General features: G+C 40.6%; 1 protein-coding gene across 1 annotated transcript in view; it reads right to left on the bottom strand.

Moving 5' to 3' along the window:
- Positions 1 to 19,986, bottom strand: part of TNFSF13B (TNF superfamily member 13b) — a 33,512-nt gene extending 13,526 nt beyond the window's left edge. The window contains exons 1-3 of the mRNA XM_030313974.1: positions 19,190 to 19,986; positions 19,009 to 19,096; positions 1,892 to 1,948 (exon numbers count right to left, since the gene is read on the bottom strand). Of these exons, the coding sequence (XP_030169834.1) occupies positions 1,892 to 1,948; positions 19,009 to 19,096; positions 19,190 to 19,741 (697 nt within the window). The 5' untranslated portion in view covers positions 19,742 to 19,986. The remainder of the gene's footprint in view (positions 1 to 1,891; positions 1,949 to 19,008; positions 19,097 to 19,189) is intronic.
- Between the last annotated feature and the right edge of the window lie 1,511 nt (positions 19,987 to 21,497).

Genomic DNA, 21,497 nt, shown 5'->3' with positions numbered 1-21,497 from the left:
TGTGCTTGAACAACACTACAGAGCAGTTGCACTTAACAGATATGCACAGAATGTTTCATTCTACAGTAGCAGAATATGCACTCTTCTTAGATGCACAAAGAAAATTCTTAAAGATAAATAAAATGTTAGGGCACAAAACAAATTTGAATAGATTTAAGAAGACTGAAATCATACCTAGCATCTTTTCCAACCACAATGGTATGAAACTAGAAATCAGTAACAGGAGAAAAATTGGAAAATTCACAAATATGTGGAAATTAAACAATGCATTCCTAAACACCTAATGGGTCAAAGATAAATCGGAAGGTAGGGGCACCTGGGTGGCTCAGTCGGTTGAGTGTCCAACTTTGGCTCAGGTTATGATCTCATGGTTCATGGGTTCAAGCTCTGCGTCAGGCTCTGTGCTGACAGCTCAGAGACTGGAGCCTGCTTCAGGTTCTGTGTCTCTCTCTCTCTCTGCCCCTCCCCTGTTCATGCTTTGTTTCTCTCTCAAAAATAAATAAATATTTAAAAATATATATATATTTAGAAGGTAAATTAAAAAATATCCTGAACGAAAGGAAAATGGAAACACAACATACAAAAACGTATGGGATGCAGGAAAGCAATGGTGTTTAAGTGCCCATGCCCACTAGCAAATACATGTTGTTCAAGGCTTGCTGGTCTCATAAGGCTGACCCATGGGTCCAAAGAGCGAAGCACCCACACAAGCACCCTTCAGTCCGTGGAGATCATGCATACTACTCTGTGCAAGTCATGTTCACGATCAAGTAGCAGCCTCATCTTTTAGAGTGATTCACGGCATTTCTGTTTGGGCCAAATGTGTGAAACAAACCTTTTCTAAGTCATATGTTAAAGATTTTATCTTTGGTCCTAAGGTCTTTTTCTGACCTTAGTTTAATCCTTAGTAAACAGTCTGCTGCCTATTAAAGGTTGCAACCATATGACTTTGGAAAATGCAGAGCAATAAATAATAGAATTTCAAATAGTTCAGTATCTGCATTACATTCAGGATAATTAAAGTCACAAAGAAAAACACAGATGGAAGATAGCACTCTTGGCAATCATTACAAAGGCCAATCCAAATTCATTCTCTGGGCTTCTTCTTGTTTCCCCATTCCTGACCCCCAGCTTAACCCTCTGACACTCATGAACTCCCTGTTCTGGTTCACCGCCCAGACATTCCCCAGCCTCTCGCCTGCTTTATTTCTCTCCATCGCACTTAATTTTTTCATTCTACATTTTACTTGTTCATTTGCTTTTTCTTTTTTCCTGTTTTCCCGTCATCAAAAGGTAAATTCCGTGAAAGCGAGGAACATATGTATCTTATTCATCGCTAAGCCCCACTGCCCACACAGTAACTGGACGTTGCATGTCCTTAACCAATATACGCAAAATAGAAAGCAATCATCTCACATTGGATTGTCATAAAAATGTATGTTTATTTGCACATACGATATATTTATTAATTAATGAATATAAAATATTTATGACCTGTTCAGTTCTATCTTCATCCTGTTAAGATCTCTAAAACCTAACAAATAGGAGAATTAATACTTGTGAAGAAGATCTCAGGTCATTAGAGAAGCCAAAATGATTTCTAAAAAATAAAAAATTGAGTTTGGCTTAGTACTCATTTTGTTTGATCATAGGCTAATTATTTAATTATTTTAAATCTCTAAGTGTTAGTGTCTCTAAGATAAGTCGGCTTGTTGGATTATTACATTCGCCTAAATATTTATTACCCAATCATTTTGATAACGGTTAAGTTTCTTACTTTACACCTGATTCTAAGAAGTTGAGGAAAACAGCTGTACACAAAAGTGTGATGAAGTTTGAACAGAATCTTAGAGGTGTGAGTAGAAAAGTTACGGGGGGGCCATCTCATTACCTTTTCGTATAGTAGGTGTGTCGCTGTCTGCGATCAGTTGCAAGCAGTCTTGAATGACTGAAAAGCAAAAATATATCCTTTTAGTTACTTGAATAGGAACAGTAAGTGAAGGAAGAAAAGTGCCTGAGTCCACAAAGCTATTTTTCCAGAAACACCGAGCCAATTCTACCTCCTACGGATCCTGCACATTGTTCTACAATTACTTTGTGAAATTTGCCCACAGATATTTATTATAAATTTTACTTAAAATAGAATATGTCCTTGAAGTTCGTGGTTTAGAAAAACCCTACACACTGTTGAAAAACGGTAAGTATATCATCTTTATTGTTCACCGTAACTTGCCTTCAAGTATTATGCCTGGACAGAAAGCGAGTTTATTATGTGTTTTTCAAGTCTATCATAGACATGAACCAAACTACCAGAATATTCCAAAGTGATTTTTTTTTGTTTAAAAAAATCCCTAACGCTAATTAATAAGTCAGTGGTCGTGCTAATAATATTAACATTACTGAAAATAAAAACAATTGCTAACATTTATTGAGCGGATATAAATACAGGCAACCTCACAAAAATCCTAAAAATTACATCCTGGAAACTAAGTCCTGCAAAGTGTAAACAACTTGTTCGGGGCCTGCAGCGGGAAGTGACGGGGCCAGAATTGAAACCATGCCCATTTCACTCTGGAGCCAAAGTCAGGCTTTTGGTAAAGTGTTTTGGACCAAAAAAAAAAAAAAAGAAAGAGGGAACATCGTTAAAAATAAAATGGGAGATTTCCCTGAAACCGCATAATCAGTAAAACTTCTGGGAAGCATCAGTTCGCATCGCATCACTTATCACATGTACAATATTCCAGAAAATATTCAAGGAAAGAGAGAACTATTCTGTTAAATAAAGACAAATGCCTCCAGGTGAACATAAAATAAGGACATTTTCCATGGGAACAGAAAAAAAAGCAGTATATACCTCTGAAAATCATAAAACAGAAATTTAAGCATGCCTATTTGAAATTAAGAAAATATTAGTTTAGAGTTTTTATTATCCAGTAAGTATTTTATTCCGAGTTGAAGTGGGATTTTTTTTTTTCAACATTTATTTATTTTTGGGACAGAGAGAGACAGAGCATGAACGGGGGAGGGGCAGAGAGAGAGGGAGACACAGAATCGGAAACAGGCTCCAGGCTCTGAGCCATCAGCCCAGAGCCCGACGCGGGGCTCGAACTCCCGGACCGCGAGATTGTGACCTGGCTGAAGTCGGACGCTTAACCGACTGAGCCACCCAGGCGCCCCGAAGTGGGTTATTAAGAACATGCTTCTCTCTGTATACATTTTAAGAGCTTGACACAGTGAATTCTGCTTCAGTTGATTAACTGAAAACATTCTAATATTTACAACACGGAGTAACAGAGGTAATCGTGATAAGTTCTTCCCAAGCTGTGCAAAGACACAGACCTGCAAAGAATACAGCGAGTATTCACATAAGAAAATCTGTTATCAAGTTTCCCTTGGTATTTCAAGGTGGAAATATCATGTGAACAACTGCAATTCTTGTATGACTCTGAAACTTTTCTACCACGTTTTCATGTAAACCTGATCATTTTGACAGAGGCAGAACATTCTGGACTATTCTGTGATTCTTTTATTGATCTGCAAAACAACGGGAGCCATGTCTATGCCATAGGGAAAATGTGACCCAGTGCTGTTGCGCTGACAGACCTTCTGCCACGACAAATATGTCAAAGCATCAACAGTGGCAAGATGGTCATGAATAAGGGCGGCTTGAGAGAAAAGATTTAACGAAACAGCCAAAGCAGTGAAAGTCTGAGGAGCGTGCACAGGATCTAGGGGAGCCCTGCTAAACCTATTTGAAACATGTTCCTATCTCTCTAACAAACACTTCTTAAGGGCTTACTGTTCAGTTCTGTGACAGATGCAAGGGTCAATCAGAGCATGTGAAGCTTTAATCTTTCTTCCACACAGAAGAAGAGGCGGATGTTGACACAAGTCAAAGTCAAATTTCCAAACGTTCCATCTTTCCTTTGCGGCACATGTACGTGTACATAGAGATTAAATGAGATAATGCATGTGGACTATTGCATACTACTCCTGATACGCAATAATTGTGAAATCAAGCTTGGTTATTACGGCAGTCGCCGTGTTAGCATTCTTGTTCTTGTTCTTTACTGAACCCAGTTAACTGGGCCCATGATGGAAGCCCACGAGGAGAGCACAAAGATCCGATTCACCCAATAAAGAGAAAACCAGGTTACTCCCTGTTTCAACTAACCCTTTTCTTGACCACTTACCCAAAACTCCACAGGAGTTTGGAGAAAGACTGATGCCTTGAGGCTACCAAACTGATAAGAAAACATCTAAGTTTTAATCTCCGCAGCCCAACTCCAGTTGGCTACAACCTACACGTCAAGAAACAATGATCTATTCTATCATGTAGTAGCAGGAATCTAACTTTTAGAAGAAAATACACTACGGAGGGAAAAGTGTGTTTCAAGAAATACTCTTCAGAAAGGAAAATGGAATATTAAAAGAAAAGTTCAACAATAGTATTTGAATTATACTCACTGAAGCCAGTGCCATTCATTAATTTTCCTTACTCCAGAGAAAGTCACCGGGCTTCTGAAGGAGTTTTGTTGGAAATCAGCAGAGGACTTCCCATTCTGGCCTCCAGAGATGCTGCTTGGGTCCTATCAACCTTATCAGTGTTATTTACCTCTTCACTTTCAGCTCTTCCTTTTTAGAAAATTCCATATCCATTGTCATCTTCTCTCTCGTACAACAGTCCTTTAGGACTTTCCCATTCAACACAGATGTGACCTTAAACTATAGATTGTCACTCACAAAAAGTGGGTCAAAAAAGCAACACTTTTTCATCTCTCCCAGTAGCAAAGATATCCAACCACAAGAGTTCTGAGAATGCACAGTCTTGTAAGAAACACAAGATTGGTAGCAAGTATGATGTTCATCGATTGTGTTTAGTTTTTAAAAGTCTTCATACATCTTTCCCTCTACTACAACGGAAGGAAATTTGAAGAGTCTGAGAACAATTTATCTTTTTAACGAATCAAGGCGATAGCATACATTAAAACTTTCCTGTGTGTGATGGGGTCCCGCATATTTCTAAATGTATATATTATATATTATAATGATGTGTGAAAAAAAGGAAAACTGATCTTGTTAAGTACAAATTTACAGCATAATATTTATCCATAATATTAAACTTTGTGTAAAATATTTCTAAAACAAATATATGATATTGACGGCCAGAACAGTTCACAAAAGAGAATTCCTAAAATAAGAGTTTTCAGAACAAAAATAATTTGCTATTGCTCAATATCTGATACAATAAAATCCAACCAACCTCACAACTAGACTAGCGTTGAAATATTTTCCCTATGGAAAACATCTTGAGTTTGAAAGCCATCTGTTTACGTATAACCTTTATGTTACATTTGAAACACCATTTAAATAGAAAAAGGGATTGGAAAGTTAACGGGATTGCTGGTATCTGCTGTATTGTTTTCTGTATTGGATCCGAACCTTTTCAAACTGGGATCGGGTTTATTCTCTTTATTTCAACAAAAGTTCGATCTAATATCAACTACCATAAATACTGCAATTACGCAGATTATACATAACTCCAGTGGAAAACACAGTGCGCTTCCCATTACATTCGCCCCATCCATATGATCCACACCTACTCCTCCTTCGTAGTCCTTTTTACTCTTCTCATTCAACCTTCTTCCAAGCTCTTCAGTCTTGGTGACATGTCCTTCCTGCATTTTCCTGTGTCCCTTCCTCCTTCTGTCTTCTTACCTACTGCACCACAGGTTTTAAAGAATGAGGACCCTGAAGGCGATGTCTCTCTTTTATTTCTGTATACCTTACCATTCAGTGTATGAGGTCACGAGAAATACAGTTTGTTTTTTCCTGAGCTAGTTTTGAATAAATAATCAGTGGCTGGAAAAGTTTAACCAGGATAAATTCCATAAAGACCCCAATACTGACCTAATGATGAACACAGATTTATGAGGAAATTCAAGAAAGCATGATTTGGGGAAAAACATTTCTACTGGAATGGGAATACAAGAATTTAGGGGTGAAAAACTGGATTATAAATTCTTATTTGATTGGCGATAAACAGTTTGCCAATACAAGTTAACAGAGTTTTAAAAGTATGTCTAGAGAGCTAAATTGAGAAGTATGTATTTGACTTACCAGGAAAAAAAAAAAAAAAAGAAATTCCTAATCTTCACAGGGGCCTGCCTGATATATGTTGTGCTTGAGAAACGTCATACATGTGTCCTTGTGGAGACTAAGTTGCCACACGGAGAAGAGTGAAAACAAAGGTTCAGCTGTTGACTGGCATAAATATAAGGGTGATTTGATCCCCAAAGCAATTATATAAATACAGCATCCCAGATAAATTGTGAAAAAAAATTAAAAGTTTGTGACCGAGTGTGTGTTGGAAGGAAAATTAAAAACTAGTAATAAAAACAAGTTTTCAATTCTGGGTAATTCAGAAAGGTGGTAGCACTACAATGGCCCTGAGGAAGTAAAAAGGGGTGCTGGTTCTTTGGGGGTTTTGGAAAGAAGTTGACAGAGCAAAACAGAAATCACGACAGTTGATAGCAGTAAAGAAAGATAGTATCTGAATGGAAGACTGTGTGTGTGTGCGTGTGTGTGTGTGTGTACAGAGTCCTAAGCATTAATTGGACATTGTCACACTGCCAGGTACCACTCCTGATTTCAGTATTTTCTATGCCTAAAGCACTGTAAGGATATATAAAATGGCAGTCCTTTGCCTTGGCTCATAAACACTAAGGGTAAAAACACAAAACAAAACAAAACCCCAGGAAACAAAATGCCATCTTCCTAAGTTATTTCATTTTACAACTGATGAAACATTTTAATTTAAAATGACTAATTTTATAGTTGAGTCATCATCTCCACAGGATATGGCTTCCCCCCCCCCCTTTTACCATGAATTCCTTGCATCGCTTTAGAACACTTCTCATTATTAATGGTGTATACTCAGAAGGCACTGGGTATAGGTAACTTACCAGTGATGAAAATTAGCTGCATGACACGATATGCACTTGAAGCCAAGGAAGGTAAACACAAAAATATACCTAATGCTTGGAGAAAGCTATCAATGAATTGCACAGCCAGCCCTTACACCTTCCACTTCGCCTTGGACATCTCTGCCTGGCTGCCACAGTGACGATTCAAACTCAGCATGACCCAAATTTATTTCTTTGTCTTCCTCACACCCACACGCCTCTTATTCTTCTGTTTTCTCTTAGTGGATATAAGTATCCTCTGAGTTGCCCAAGCTAGGAACTTTGTAAACATGCCTGATTCCTTCCTCTGCAATCCTGAAATCCAACAAATAATCAAGTTCTAATGGTTTGAATTTTTCAACTTTTGCTCAGTGTGGATTCCGTCTGTCATTTATCTCATCCAACAGTTTTACTAAGCACTAAATTTAGGTCATGTGTTGTGCTCGGAATAGCAAAAAAAGGAAAAGAAAAAGAAAAGACACTATCTCTACCCCCATGGAGCTTGCGATCTAGGGGGAGGAACAAGTATGAATGAGAATCAGAAAGATACATTGGAAGTTGCAGCTGTAAGAGCAATACAGTGGCCAGACTTTGACCCAATCAGGAAGGCTTCCCTGAACAGTGACACTTAAACTGAAATTAGAAGAAAGAAGGGGCGGCAGGGTGGGGGCGGGGGGAGAGGAGGGGTTTGGCGCTCCTGGGTGGCTCAGTTGGTTAAGCATCTGACTCAACTCAGGTCAAGATCTCCCAGTTCATGGGTTTGAGCCCCGCAATGGGCTCTGTGCTGACAGCTCAGAGCTCGGAGCCTGCTTCGGATTCTGTGTCTCCCTCTCTCTCTGCTCCTTCCCTGCTCACCCTCTCTCTCTCTCTCTCTCAAAAATAAGTAAACATTAAAAAAATATTTTTTAAAAGAAAAGAAGAAATAAGGGGGTAGAAACATCCCACACAAAGTCAATAGTCATGAATATACACAAAGGCTAAAGTTGGAGAGATACAGCAATATGGCTGAAGGGGGTAGAGACAGACAGACAGACAGAGACCAAGAGAATAATCAAACCCAACAAGAGGAGCAAGCGTGGTGGGTCCGTTCAGATCTTTATTCTCACTGTTCTCCTGACGCTAACACTTGCTCACCAAGTTGTGCCTCTTAGCTTTTCTACTACTTCTACTCCATCGCTTTCGTTTCCTCAGATTTGCCTTCCTAAACCAGAATTTTATCTTGTCCTTCTAATGCTTATAACTCCTTCAAGGGGGTTCCCCTGCACACAAAACCCAAACCTCCCTTCACAACCCCACGACCTCTACCCTCCCACACCTAGAAGCACAGAAGTTCATCCTCCTGCTCCCAAGACTGCGTATATGCTATTCTGCCTGGCTAAATACTCCTCACCTTAGTATCTGGTGAAACCCGTCCATCCCTCAGGGCTCAGGCCAAATATCAACTCTTTCCCTGATCCTTCCAGCTAACTATTTGATCCCACTACACTTTGCACATACATCTATTGAAATAACATTTCACTATATATCCTAATTGTTTCTATTACTGTCTCTTTCCCTAGGCTGAGTCACTTGACATTAAGAACTATCAGTTACAAATTTGCACAGCATCTGGTTTATATCAGACTAAAAACAAAAAATCTGTGGCACAATTCAGAAAAAAAAAGATATAACAATATGCAATTTTTCCAAATGATTCTTAAGAACCTCATCCTTAAAGGGCACTTGGTGGCTCAGTTGGTTGAATGTCCAGCTCTTGAGCTTGGCTCAGGCCATGATCTTGTGGTTCGTGAGATCAAGCCCTGCATTGGGCTCTGCACTGAGAGTGCACAGCTTGCTTGGGATTCCCTCTCTCTTTTCCCTTCTTTCTGCTCCTCCCCTGCTTGTATTCTCTCTCTCTCTCTTTCTCTCTCTCTCTCTCTCTTTCTCTCCCAAAACAAATAAACTTTAAAAATACCCTCCTCCTTATATCCAACTTCATAATACATGTTAAGTCAAATTAAATTACTGCTTTAGAGAAAATAAATTCTATTAAAAAAACCCATCATTTCCATGATATCTGGACCCTCTAATAATCAATCTTTGGGCTCAGGGTTATTTGAAAAACATTTTCCATAACAGATAATCTTCAATAATAAGGATTTTGAATTTTCATCTGTAGAATGGTAGCACACTATGACACATTTTTTCAAGCAAATGGTTGTGTATTTCTCTAAAATTTCTTACCCTTTATTTCCCAGAAGATGTTCTAGAGCAGCAGAAACAAGAGAAAAAAGGTGAGCTGTTAAGTGTGACTTCACAGTCCATGTCAGAAGCTCAAAGAGCAGTTATCTACAGTTGTTTCCCCTGTCTATCTCAAATGGCCTGGCTTTAGGAAGAGGAGGAGAACTCCAAAACGAATAATCCAATGAAGAAATGAGCAAAAGACATGAACAGACACTTTTCCAAAGAAGATACTCAGATGGCCAACAGACACATGAAAAGATACTCAACATCACTCATCATCAGGGAGATGCGAATCAAAACCACAATGAGACACCACCTCACTCCTGTCAGAATGACTAAAATTAACAACTCAGGAAACAACAGATGTTGGCAAGGATACAGAGAAAGGGGAACACTTTTGTATTGTTGGTGGGAATGCAAACTGGGGCAGCCACTCTGAAAAACAGTATGGAGGTTCCTCAAAAAATTAAAAATAGAACTACCATATGGCTCAGCATTTGCACTACTAGGTATTTATCCAGAGGATACAAAAATGCTGATTCAAAGGGGTACATGCACCCCAATGTTTATAGCAATATAAATATAACAATAGTCAAATTACAGAAAGAGCCCAAATATCCATTGACTGATGAATGGATAAAGAAGATGTGGTATAGGGATGCCTGAGTGGCTCAGTTAGTTAAGTGTCCAACTTTGGCTCAGGTCATGATCTCGCGGTTCATGAGTTCAAACTCTGCATCATGCTCTGTGCAGACGGCGTGAGACCTGCTTAGGATTCTCCCTCTCCTCTCTCTCTGTCCCTATCCTGCTTGTGCTCTCTCTCTCTCTCTTAAAATAAATAAAGTTTAAAAAAAAAAAGAAGGGTACCTGGGTGGCTCAGTTGGTTAAGTGTCTGACTCTGGCTCAGGTCATGATCTTGCGGTTCGTGAGTTCGAACCCTGCATCAGGCTCTGTGCTGACAGCTCAGAGCCTAGAACCTGCTTTTGATTCCGTGTCTCCATCTTTCTCTGCCCCTCCCCCAATCACACTCTGTCTCTCTCTCTCTCTCTCTCTCTCTCTCTCTCTGAAAAATAAATAAACATTAAAAATTTTAAAAAAGGATGTGGTATATATATATATATATATATAATGGAATAATACTCAGCAATCAAAAAGAATGAAATCTTGCCATTTGCAACAATGTCAATGGAGCTAGAATGTATTATGCTAAGTGAAATATGTCAGTCAGAGAAAGATACATATCATGATATCACTCATTTGTGGAATTTTAGAAACACAACAGATGAATATAGGGGAAGAGAAAGAAAACTAAGATAAAAACAGAGAGGGAGGAAAACCATAAGAGACTCTTAAATACAGAGAACAGAGGGTTCCTGGAGGGGTGGTGGGTGGGGGATGGGCTAGATGGGTGATGGGCATTAAGGAGGGCACTTGGGATGAGCACTGGGTGTCATATGGAAGTGATGAATCACTAAATTTTACTCTTGAAACCAACACTACATTGTACATTAACTAACTTGGGTTTAAATAAAACAATTTTTAAATGCTTAAAAAAGAAAAAAGAAAGAGGAGGAGAAAGCCTGAACTTGTAAAAACATCGCAGTCAATAAACACTTGCAAAAATCCAAGCAAAGGAACGATACCGAGGTGTTAGTGTGTATTTTGATGGTTCCACCTACTACAGTAAGACCTCTTCTTGTGTCTTTTCTACTTCCTGTTCCATTACTGTTCCCATGCCCTGGAATACTGTCTCTTCTTCCCTGAGTTGAGTCAGTCTTCAAAACTCAGCTCAGCTCTTATCCATCATGGTCTTAATAATCTTTCAATCTGTGATCTGAACTAACATCCTATAATACCATAGATCGTTGTCCTCTTGTTGGTACTAATGTTAATAACGGTCTAGATCTCTTCGAGACCCAACAGTTTTTGTCAGATCTGGTGTATTACACAAACATTAAGTGCATATAGCTTGCACAGTGGAAAACAACTCAGAATTTATAGTTAGCATATAACGAATGTAAACCTTAGTTCTCAAACCAATTTAGCTGTTTAATCATGAAATTAACACTTAATATGAAATTAAAATATTTTATCTCTAGAATAACAATAGTTTTCTCTTAGTGGCGTTGCGAGAACCAAGTGAAGTCATAGTTTACACATGCTTTTCGTAAAGGCTAAAGAGCTTGTTTATTATTTTTAAATTTACATTAATTTTGTTTAATTTCTCCAACTCAATATTTAGCTTGTGGAGAGAAGGGACTGATTATGTCTTGGCTTCAAGTCTCTCGTCTAAAATGAGGACAATAATGCCAACCTAATAGGGGTTACTGAGAAGGTAAATGATGTCATAGAGCCCAACCCAGAGCTTGTGCGTGGAAAACACCCAGTAACTGAGTCTTTTTCTCCACTTTCCTATATATTCTTGAGTGTCCACCCCAGACCTTGGCCCAGTGGATGCTTCCTGTATATTTGAGCAAAATCTGTTTCTTCTCTAGCTCTTAAAAAATGAGAATACCTTTTATTTATTTTTATTTTGTATTATTTAAATTTTAGTTAGTTAACATACAGTGCAATATTGGTTTCAGAAGTAGGAGTAGAATTGACTCATCACTTACATACAACACCCAGTGCTCATCCCAACAAGTTCCCTCCTTTAATGCCCATCAACCATCTAGCCCGTCCCCCCGCCCCATCAAAATCTGTTCGTAACAAAGATACAGCTGTCCAATACAGTTCTTTTAAATAGGACTTGACTTATAAAAATAATAAACATTAAAACCAATATCCATTCCTACAGGATTACTGAGAACAACACATTCCTCAACATTGTGGATTTATTTTTTAAATATCTACCCATTTCCACAAAAGTTTTTTAAGGTGATAGAATAAAGAATGATTGAATCTTCAGGAAGAAACAGAAAGACTTTTCCTGACCTCTCCTTACACATGTTCTGCCCTCCTCATCCTTCACACTGCCGAATCTGTTAATTCTGCCCCTTAAATCATTCACTTCTTCATGATATTTGCCATTTTCTAGTATTGTTACGTACTCATTAATCATGTTTATTGACTACATTCTGTGTCTTTCCACCTCACTGCAGTGCAATCTCCAGGGGGCAGGAAACTTATCTGTTGTGTTTTCTAATCAACCCTCAACACCTAGAACAGAGTTTGAAAGCTAGCAGGCCCGCGGCATACATGGAAGAGACACAACATCACTTTTGGCTGCTTTGATTGACTCATTTCCTGGTTCTTCTGCTTCCCAAAACTTTAAACTTGACAAGAACAGGGTTCAGATAGTTGGTTGTGAGGTCACTATTTTATTTTATTACTGCTTTTGGAATTGAACGGGAGCCAGCTCTTGCAACACTGAAAAAGAAGTCATTATTGAAGCAGGGGGGGAAAAATAGCACTTGGGGAAGATTCTGGTCAAAGATCACCATGACAACAGCCAGCTGTTTCTGTTCTAGGAAGGAACACACCCTTACTGGGTAAGAGCCTCCAGTTAGCCTAATTCTGGTACAAATTGGATGGCTGAGTTCTACACCATATATGCTTTCGACACTCACTTTACAGTCTTGTAAGATACAGCCCTGCCGGAAATCTCAGTGAAACAAAGCCTGGATGTTACAGATCTTTCCGACCTCCCATCTTTCCTTACAAAGGAGAGGGACTATGGGTTTCATGAAAGAACACTCCGAAATGGAGTTCAGCTTTTAGTTAAGTACCAATGTTGGTTTCGCAGTTATGACAAAGGATGGTAACGTAAGACAACAGGAGACACTGGATGAGGGGTATATGGCAACTCTCTGCCGTGTTCTTGCAACTTTTCTGTAATTCTAAAATAATTCCCAACTAAAAAAGTTTATAAAAGGAGAGAAAAAGAACGTAAAGCGGATTGACCAAAATCTTACAGTAAATATTTATTTAGCAGAGGAAAGAAAGATGGGTAATTTTTTTCCCACTCTTGTTTTTATATTCTGTTCCATGTTGTCAACACTATTTTACTATTATAAATGAGACACATATAATAAACATTATCAATAAAAATAATTTTTGTACTTCTATCATCTAAAACACATGAACTTCTTTTTTAAAGTTATTTATTTATTTATTCTGAGAGAGAGAAAGTGCAAGTAGGGGAGGGGCAGAGAGACAGGGAGAGAGAGAATCCCAAGCAGGCTCCACGCTATCAGCACACAAACCATGAGATCATGACCTGAGCCAAAACCAAGAGTGGGAGGCTTAACCGACTGAGCCACCCAGGTGCCCTAAAACACATGTATTTCTATTAACTTTTAAATTCCCTACTGAATAACAAGGGGGGAAATATAAAGGTCACCCGATTTTATTAATAAACTGTTTAGTAATAAACTTAAATAAATACAAACTGTTTATTAGTAAACTGTTTTAGCTCAGCGGGTATGCATTTGAAAGAATTCATCGTCCTGATGAACTCTTAGGATGGTTATCTCTAGGTTCTTAGAGCGAACATGAGAGCTGACAGCATTGATCATTATGACTCCATTTGTGAAGAAACTTTAACATGTAATATTTCAAAGCCATAGCGCTTTCATTATTATTTTTAATTAGGAATATCTCCAAATACACTTACGGGCTTAAAAGTGAGCTTTTTGGCTAATATGAGCCATCTGGCAATTCTTTGATCCTGGATTTCCCCACATTTCTGTTTGTTCTACTACAATCAGAAATTATCTTATGAAACACAGAAAACTTAATAAGACCTCCATTTGAAACACAACACCATAAAGAAAAACAAAACAAGAGCCAAATAACCAGCCTGCGCAATTAAATAAAAGCGGTTACCCCGGGGAGGAGTGGATGGAGCACCGAGTGGGCACGCAGGCTGACGGTGATGTCCGCCCCTTCAACTACTGCCATTCAGTCTGTGAATACCCACCAAGCTGTATCCTTAAGACATGTGCCCTTCTCCGTATGTAAACAATACTTCAGTTAAAACCAAAACATTAAAACCAGAAATCCACGAAATTAGAGTTAGATTGCTGACTATGAGAGTGTCTCTATGACTTTTAGTGAGCCCAAACTGTGCCTCTACCCGGTGAACCAAGGCGGGGGCAAGGGGCTCTCAAACTCTCCCTGAGACTCTCGCCTTGTGATCAAATTCATTCTTTGGTGAATTCGTTGTTTTAAATGTCAAGTTAAAAAATTGCATAAGACGGGCTCTGACCAAAACCTGAGAAGTGAAGAAATATGGGAAACCCCCCCCCCATGATTGCCAAATCACAGCATCTTACTTCATAGTGAGCCCAAGATCCATCAACAAATATTCATAGAACACCCACTGTGTGCAAATATCACGATGAATGTGCAGAGGAAATATGGCCCATACCACAGAAGCCTCTACTCTTTAGTTGTACAGACAGGACACGTACAAATGACAAGGCAAAAACCCCACAGGTAGCATGTGACACTTACCAAATACTGATGTGATTCTAGGCATGCTGTGTGCTGAAGGGAGGCTTTCTAGCCCAACATGCCGGAGCTTACTCACAAACCGAATATACATGCAGGAAAATTGAAGTGCCTGAGTGAAATTTAGGTTGGACTTATAGAAAAATAAAAATGGGCGACATTCTGGAGTGTCATTTAGCAATACTTAGCTCTGAACCTTTTTGACATAGTCATAAAATGATGGCAACTGACGTTGAGTAGCAGAGGTAGAAAGCAGAGTATTCTAAAAAAAAATCTAAAATAAAATTATATTTCTGTTAAGTATACATCCAATATGTGTGTGGATGTGGCTTAAAAATAACGATGTGATTGAATGCTGCATTCATTTTTGAGAATTCTGTACATTTTAATTTTTATTATTATTATTTCAATATATGAAGTTTACTGTCAAATTGGTTTCCATACAACACCCAGTGCTCATCCCAAAAGGTGCCCTCCTCAATACCCATCACCCACCCTCCCCTCCCTCCCACCCCCATCAACCCTCAGTTTGTTCTCAGTTTTTAAGAGTCTCTTATGCTTTGGCTCTCTCCCACTCTAACCTCTTTTTTTTTTTTTCCTTCCCCTCCCCCATGGGTTTCTGTTAAGTTTCTTAGGATCCACGTAAGAGTGAAACCATATGGTATCTGTCTTTCTCTGTATGGCTTATTCACTTAGCATCACACTCTCCAGTTCCATCCATGTTGCTACCAAGGGCATTATTTCATTCTTTTTCATTGCCACGTAGTACTCCATTGTGTATATAAACCACAATTTCTTTATCCATTTATCAGTTGATGGACATTTAGGCTCTTTCCATAATTTGGCTATTGTTGAGAGTGCTGCTATAAACATTGGGGTACAAGTGCCCCTATGCATCAGTATTTATTACTTTTTTAATGTTTGTTTATTTTTGAGACAGAGAGAGACAGAGCATGACTGGGGGAGAGGCAGAGAGAGAGGGAAACACAGAATCCGAAGCAGGCTCCAGGCCCTGAGCTGTCAGCACAGAGCCCGACGTGGGGCTCGAACTCACAGACCGTGAGATCATGACCTGAGCCAAAGTCAGACGCCTAACCGACTGAGCCACCCAGGCGCCCCGTGAGAATTCTGTACATTTTTAAAGAGTTTAACGAGCCATTTGAAAATCCCAGGACTCCAAAATTGCAAGAAAACCTTTTTTAACTAACTATGAAAGAATTGTAAAACCTACACAGGGAAAATTATATCCAATTGGGAAATTTAAATTTTGATATTTAGTAAGGAGATATCACGCATTTAAGCATTCTTGGATATATAAATAAAACACCGTAAGAATTCATTTTCTTCCGCAGAATTACAATTTTTATAAAATTCCAACCAATAATGTCAATGGATCTATAAAGTATTTGGAAAATTAATACATAAGAACATAAATGGACACTTTGAAAGTAAAAGGGAGAACCTAAGGTTTTTTAAGCCTTACTTAAATCAGAATAGAGTAGAATAAACAGAAACAAAGAAAGCTGTATAGATTCAAATTGTTCAGCATTTTCTCAACTCCAAAAAAAAAAAGGATGCTACCAAACAGAAAAATAAAATCATGGGCTTTCAGAAACCCTCTTGGTTATACACATATTTTTGTAGTGCTAAATAAAATATGTTTTCCCTGCATGAGAGAAAAACTGAGAACAAACTGAGGGTTGACAGGAGGGGGGACGGGGGGGAGGGGAAAGTGGGTGATGGGCATCTAGGAGGGCACCTGTTGGGATGAGCACTGGGTGTTGTATGGAAACCAATTTGACAATAAATTTCATATTAAAAAACAAACAAACATATTATGAAATTTTACTGAATATGATAATATACTACAGGGAAAAATAAATAGAAAATATATGAAATAAGAGAGAAAAAAAAGAGAATGGCATCTAAAACGACATTCAAGCCAGTTTCACTGATGAGGAAGGAGAGCAGATATGAGCAGTCACTAAGGTTCTCCTCTTCAAACCTTTCATCTCAGATCTATGAATGTTATGAGTATATATACAAGGAGAGAAAGAGAAAGAGAGAGATGTACTACATACTGTATATATACACATATAGGATATATCCATATGCATACATACTGTATATATGTATACTATATATATATATATATATATATATGTATATACTATATGAAAGGTTTATAAAAATCTTAGGCAAACCATGATCATGACAATAGCAATTACATCTGGGTTTTAGATACTAAGTAAATTTTGATTCACTTGATAGAATTCTCTCTTACTTTCCAAACTTTCTAAAAATTACAAATTATTTACGGAAAAATTTTAATCAGTGTATCATTTGTGGATGCCATCAAATCACAAATTTGTAAAAATGTGCACATGGGAGGAAATTTTAAAATATAATAGAGGGTATTTTGAGGAAGTGGGACTCTGGAAGTTAATTAATTTCTTACTCAACGTCCTTTCTTCTTAAATCTGCTGTAATGAGCCCGTATCCTCTCTGCAATGGTAAAGTTAAGGTTTATTTGTAAGATGAATGTGCAGAGGCTGGGGAGTAGTAGCACAGAGGTTGAAGAAGATTGAGGCATTCTGACCCTACTAGATATTAAAGCTCATTATGTTACAAAATACTTAAAATATTTTATTTAATACAGATAAACAGAATAATAAATCAATGAAAAAACAGTCTCAAAATAGATTCATGAGAGAATATTAACACAGTAAGCTTTCCAATGCAAACAAGTTGAAAATAAGCATCCCATGAAATTAGCTATATTTAATAGCAGTTTGGTAAGAAAACAAAAGAAGAAGGGAAGATAAAGCTGGTGTGATGTGATCCACCAAATAAACGCCACAAGGATTAAGGAGTTAAATACCAAACTAAAACACTAAGTTATGAAAAAGTCAAAGTAGCAGATTATAGACTAGGCTGTGTAAGAGATTACAAATACATATATTTTCAGCTTTGATATAGTAGAGAAAATCAAAAAGAAAAGTTTATCACATTAAATACACAGATGTAAAATCTCTCCAGGAATTTTAAAAAGCAAAATATGAAAACAGTTACACCCAAATTTTGTTAAACAGTATGTCTAACATAGAGCTTATTCAAAATCACAAAAAAATTAGATAAATGAGGGAAGCCAGAAATAAAAATTAGCAGGTGATAAAATTAGAAGTTACCCAAATATGCAGAAACAAATTCATCCTTCTCTTCGAGCAAGCAACAGATTACATTTGAAATACTGTTTGACAACTACTAAACTAGCCAGAATAAATTTTAATAAAATGCTGTAAGAATGTGGAGACCTTGTGCACTGCACTTCTGACTGTACACATTTATAACTCACTTTGAAAGCAACATGGCAGTAATAAATGTTCATCCTCTTTAGTTCTGATATTTCATCTATGGAATTTATATGGAACACATAAAATTCCTCGGAAATAAGAGATCTGCGCACCAACTTTGGAAATGATCATGTGACATAACTGCATGATAACGAACTAACGTGGATGTGTGAGAGTTACTTAGAAAGAAGGAAAATGCTTATTGTATAACGATAAATGAACGCAAAAATATGCCGTAGTATATATATGGTGTGTTTTTTCAATTGTGTACAAAGTACAGATGATAAAATGCAAAGTATGAAAACAATTCACCTGCTCAAGTATAGTAAAAATATGAGTGTTTCGTAGTCTATATTTGCTTAAAGTCAATTGTGTTTAATAGACACAAAGCGATACTAAAGGTAATTGACACAAAGCATTTATAAAAATCATGGTTTTGCAAAACAGGAAAGACTTTTTTCCATGAATAAGGCAGTCAGTGAAAAATACGTTTACAGTCAGAGCATCGTGTGTGTGTGTGTGTGTGTGTGTGTGTGTGTGTGTAAAACAAAGTCTGTTTTAAACCTAGAGCAATAAACACAATGAATCGCGGCCGCACACCTGCTCCCGGCGTGATCCCAGGGCGCGCAGCGCACCCTCAGGGAAGGTGTATCTTTACCTGACCCTCCGGGACTCAGGTGGACACAGCGCGCGGCGCTCTTCTCCTCGAGTGACGGACAGGGCTTCTGACGCAGGTGTGTCCCATCCGAGGAAGACCCTGTGCCCCCTCCCCTCCTCTGTGGTTAAGGCAGGGCCCAGCCCTCCAAGTCCGCTCGTCGGGGACAGACACCTGCTGGCGCGCCGGCTGTGCCACAGAAGCCACACGTGCTGTAGAGGCCACGTGCACAGCCTCCGGGCACCGCTCAGCGCTCGTGGAGGGGAGAGGGTCCCCAACCCGAAGGCCGGGGTCGACACCCGCACACCCGCGGACGCCGGCATCCCGTCTGCTAAGTGCTTGCGCGCCCCAAACGTACCTGTGTCTTCGGGACCCAGAGCGGCGCGCTTCCTTCTGCCGCTCTGGCTGGAGTTGCTCTCTCCCGCCGGGGCTGGTGCAAAGATCCCCTGGGGAGACAGAAACCCCAAGTTACAGCCCCGGCGTCTCAGGGGCGCGGGGGTGGCGGGGGGCGGGGGACGGGCTGCGGCGGCTGCACTCACTTTCAGCGCGCTGGGGACCGCGGGGGCCAGGCGCGCGCCGGACGCCCCGGGGGTTGCGGCCCCCGCCCGGGGAGGGCCCGGCTCAGCCCGAAGCTCGCGGGGCTCCCGAGGCCCCCGCAGCTCCGCCCGCAGGCTCCCCAGCTCGGCTTGCAGGACGGCCACCCTGCACAGGGACACCACCGACAGGCAGCAGGACGTGAGCGCCAGCAGCAGGGTCACGGCCAGCAGCGCTGAGTCTTTGGGGCGCGAGCCGGGCGGCTCCTTCACTTTCATTTCTTCTCCCCTCTCCGGGCGAGGACGAAGGCGTGACCGCTCGCCTTCCGCGCAGCCCTCCATGGCACTCGGGGGACTTGGAAGGTCCGGGCCTTTCGAGAAAGTGGCCGCAGGGAAGGGATCATTTCCTGTGAGCGGTGCTTGCTGAGGTCCCACACCGACTACATGGCCTGGCTGTGCCGTGGCCCCCGGGAGAGCTCCCCGGGGTCTCCCCGCGTCTGCCCAGCTGCATCCCGGCCCCCAGTGGGTGATAGGTCTTCCTGGCACCGGCCCTTCCATCCGATTGCCCAATCATTTCCTCATTTCACTTTCAGTATCTGTAAGAATTCTAATGGCATCTCCACACACACACACACACACACACACACACACGGACACACACACACGGGCCCCTGGCATCTCCCCGCCAGGCGGGACTCAGGGTTTGGACCGGCCCACCCGGGACGTGTGGAGCCCTGCGGTACTACAGGAGCTCCCTGCGGTGTGGCCCGAGCTGGGCCACTGGGGGCCACTCTGCGAGGGCAGGGGAGAAAGAACGAGGTTCCTGCTGGTGTAATACAAAGAATTAATGAGCAGGTCAGATAAGCCAAGTGCTTAGTACTGAAGTGCACTCCGCTGCAGAGTGATTCATGAACGGTCTCTAAGTGGGAAAGAAAACCAGATGTCCTCAGAGGCCGCAGGGACGTCCACTGGGGAATATTCTCTTTATTATCGTTGGAGCATTGCCGTAAGAAGAATGGGGCTACACATTGGAGACGTCTTTGCATTGGATGCGAGGGGGTCTTTACATGCAGGGGATGCTGCAACCAACCCCAGGAGCTCTCCCCGCAGCTCCCGGCCGGCTCAGCCCCACGCTGGCCGGGAGAAGTGGCTTCGGCTCCAGCTCCAACGCTTCGGTCCAGACCCACCATGAACTGCCCTTTCCCTAAAGCAGCTTCTCTACTGGGCCCTATTAGGTTGACTGCCAGAATCAAATGCCTATGTGAACAGCCCCGCTCGGCTCACTTCACTTTCAAATCTCTATTGGTGGACCCAGAGTCACTGCAGAGACACTGGTCCTGCCTGGTCTCCATGGCCAGCTCCTGGACATTTCCCGGTTTCTGGCTCTTTGCCTCCGGCACCGGCAGGTTGTGTAAGGAGCTCACACTTGGACAAATGTTACCGACCACTTGCCAAATTCTGGCTACGTGACTCCCCCGTGTGCTAGGGCTACTGAGCAATAGCCTCGTCCCACCTCACTGTCCCATGCCAGCTTCAGAAAGAAAGTGACTGCGATAGTGTAAGTGAGGACAAGGGCTCCCAGCCAGGGTGTGAGTCCTGGCTCCACCCTTCACTCTCCTGGGGCCTCTGGGATTCAGTTCCCTCATGGGTGAAATCGGATGGTGACTGTCCCCGGGAATTCTAACCAGGCGTATACGAATATGGAACAAACTATATTCGCGATGCTCCCACTTTTCATCTGTTTTCCTTCATTACATGAAATACTTTTCTTTATTACACACAGCACTAGCACACACACCTTTGTACGTGTCTCCTTGTAACACCTGCTGGGGTTTCCCAAACAACTGCTGGAGAACGGGCACATCTTCACCTTCAACGGGAGCTGCCCGTGGATGAGTTCCTGCTTCCTCACTGTCATGAGACATTCGTTTATACCTGTTAGGACTATGTTGTCTTTTCCCTTTGCGTCTGCGAGTTTTGAGACCTTTTTAAAATGACTTGTCTGTCTCTCTCTCTCAAAAATAAACATTTAAAAAAATTAAAATGACTTGTAAAGAACATTAAAAAACACTCTAAGATGATCTTTTAATGATTACCTTGGTCCCCCAAGTCAGCTGTTGTCTAATCTCTGGCCTGGAAGGACATCATTTGTGAGTGTGTGTACACACTCCTTCATGTCAGACATCGTGTAATTCAAGTCTTCTGTCACAGCCCTTGTTTTCAGGCCAATCAGGCTGACACACACTACCTAAAGTTGAAAGAGAGAAGAAAGAAAGAAAGAAAGAAAGAAATAAGAAGAAAGAAGAAAGAAAAT

This window comes from Lynx canadensis, chromosome A1 (assembly GCF_007474595.2).
Source record: "Lynx canadensis isolate LIC74 chromosome A1, mLynCan4.pri.v2, whole genome shotgun sequence".
Taxonomy (NCBI): Eukaryota; Metazoa; Chordata; class Mammalia; order Carnivora; family Felidae; genus Lynx; species Lynx canadensis.
This window is presented reverse-complemented; position numbering and strand designations above follow the sequence as displayed.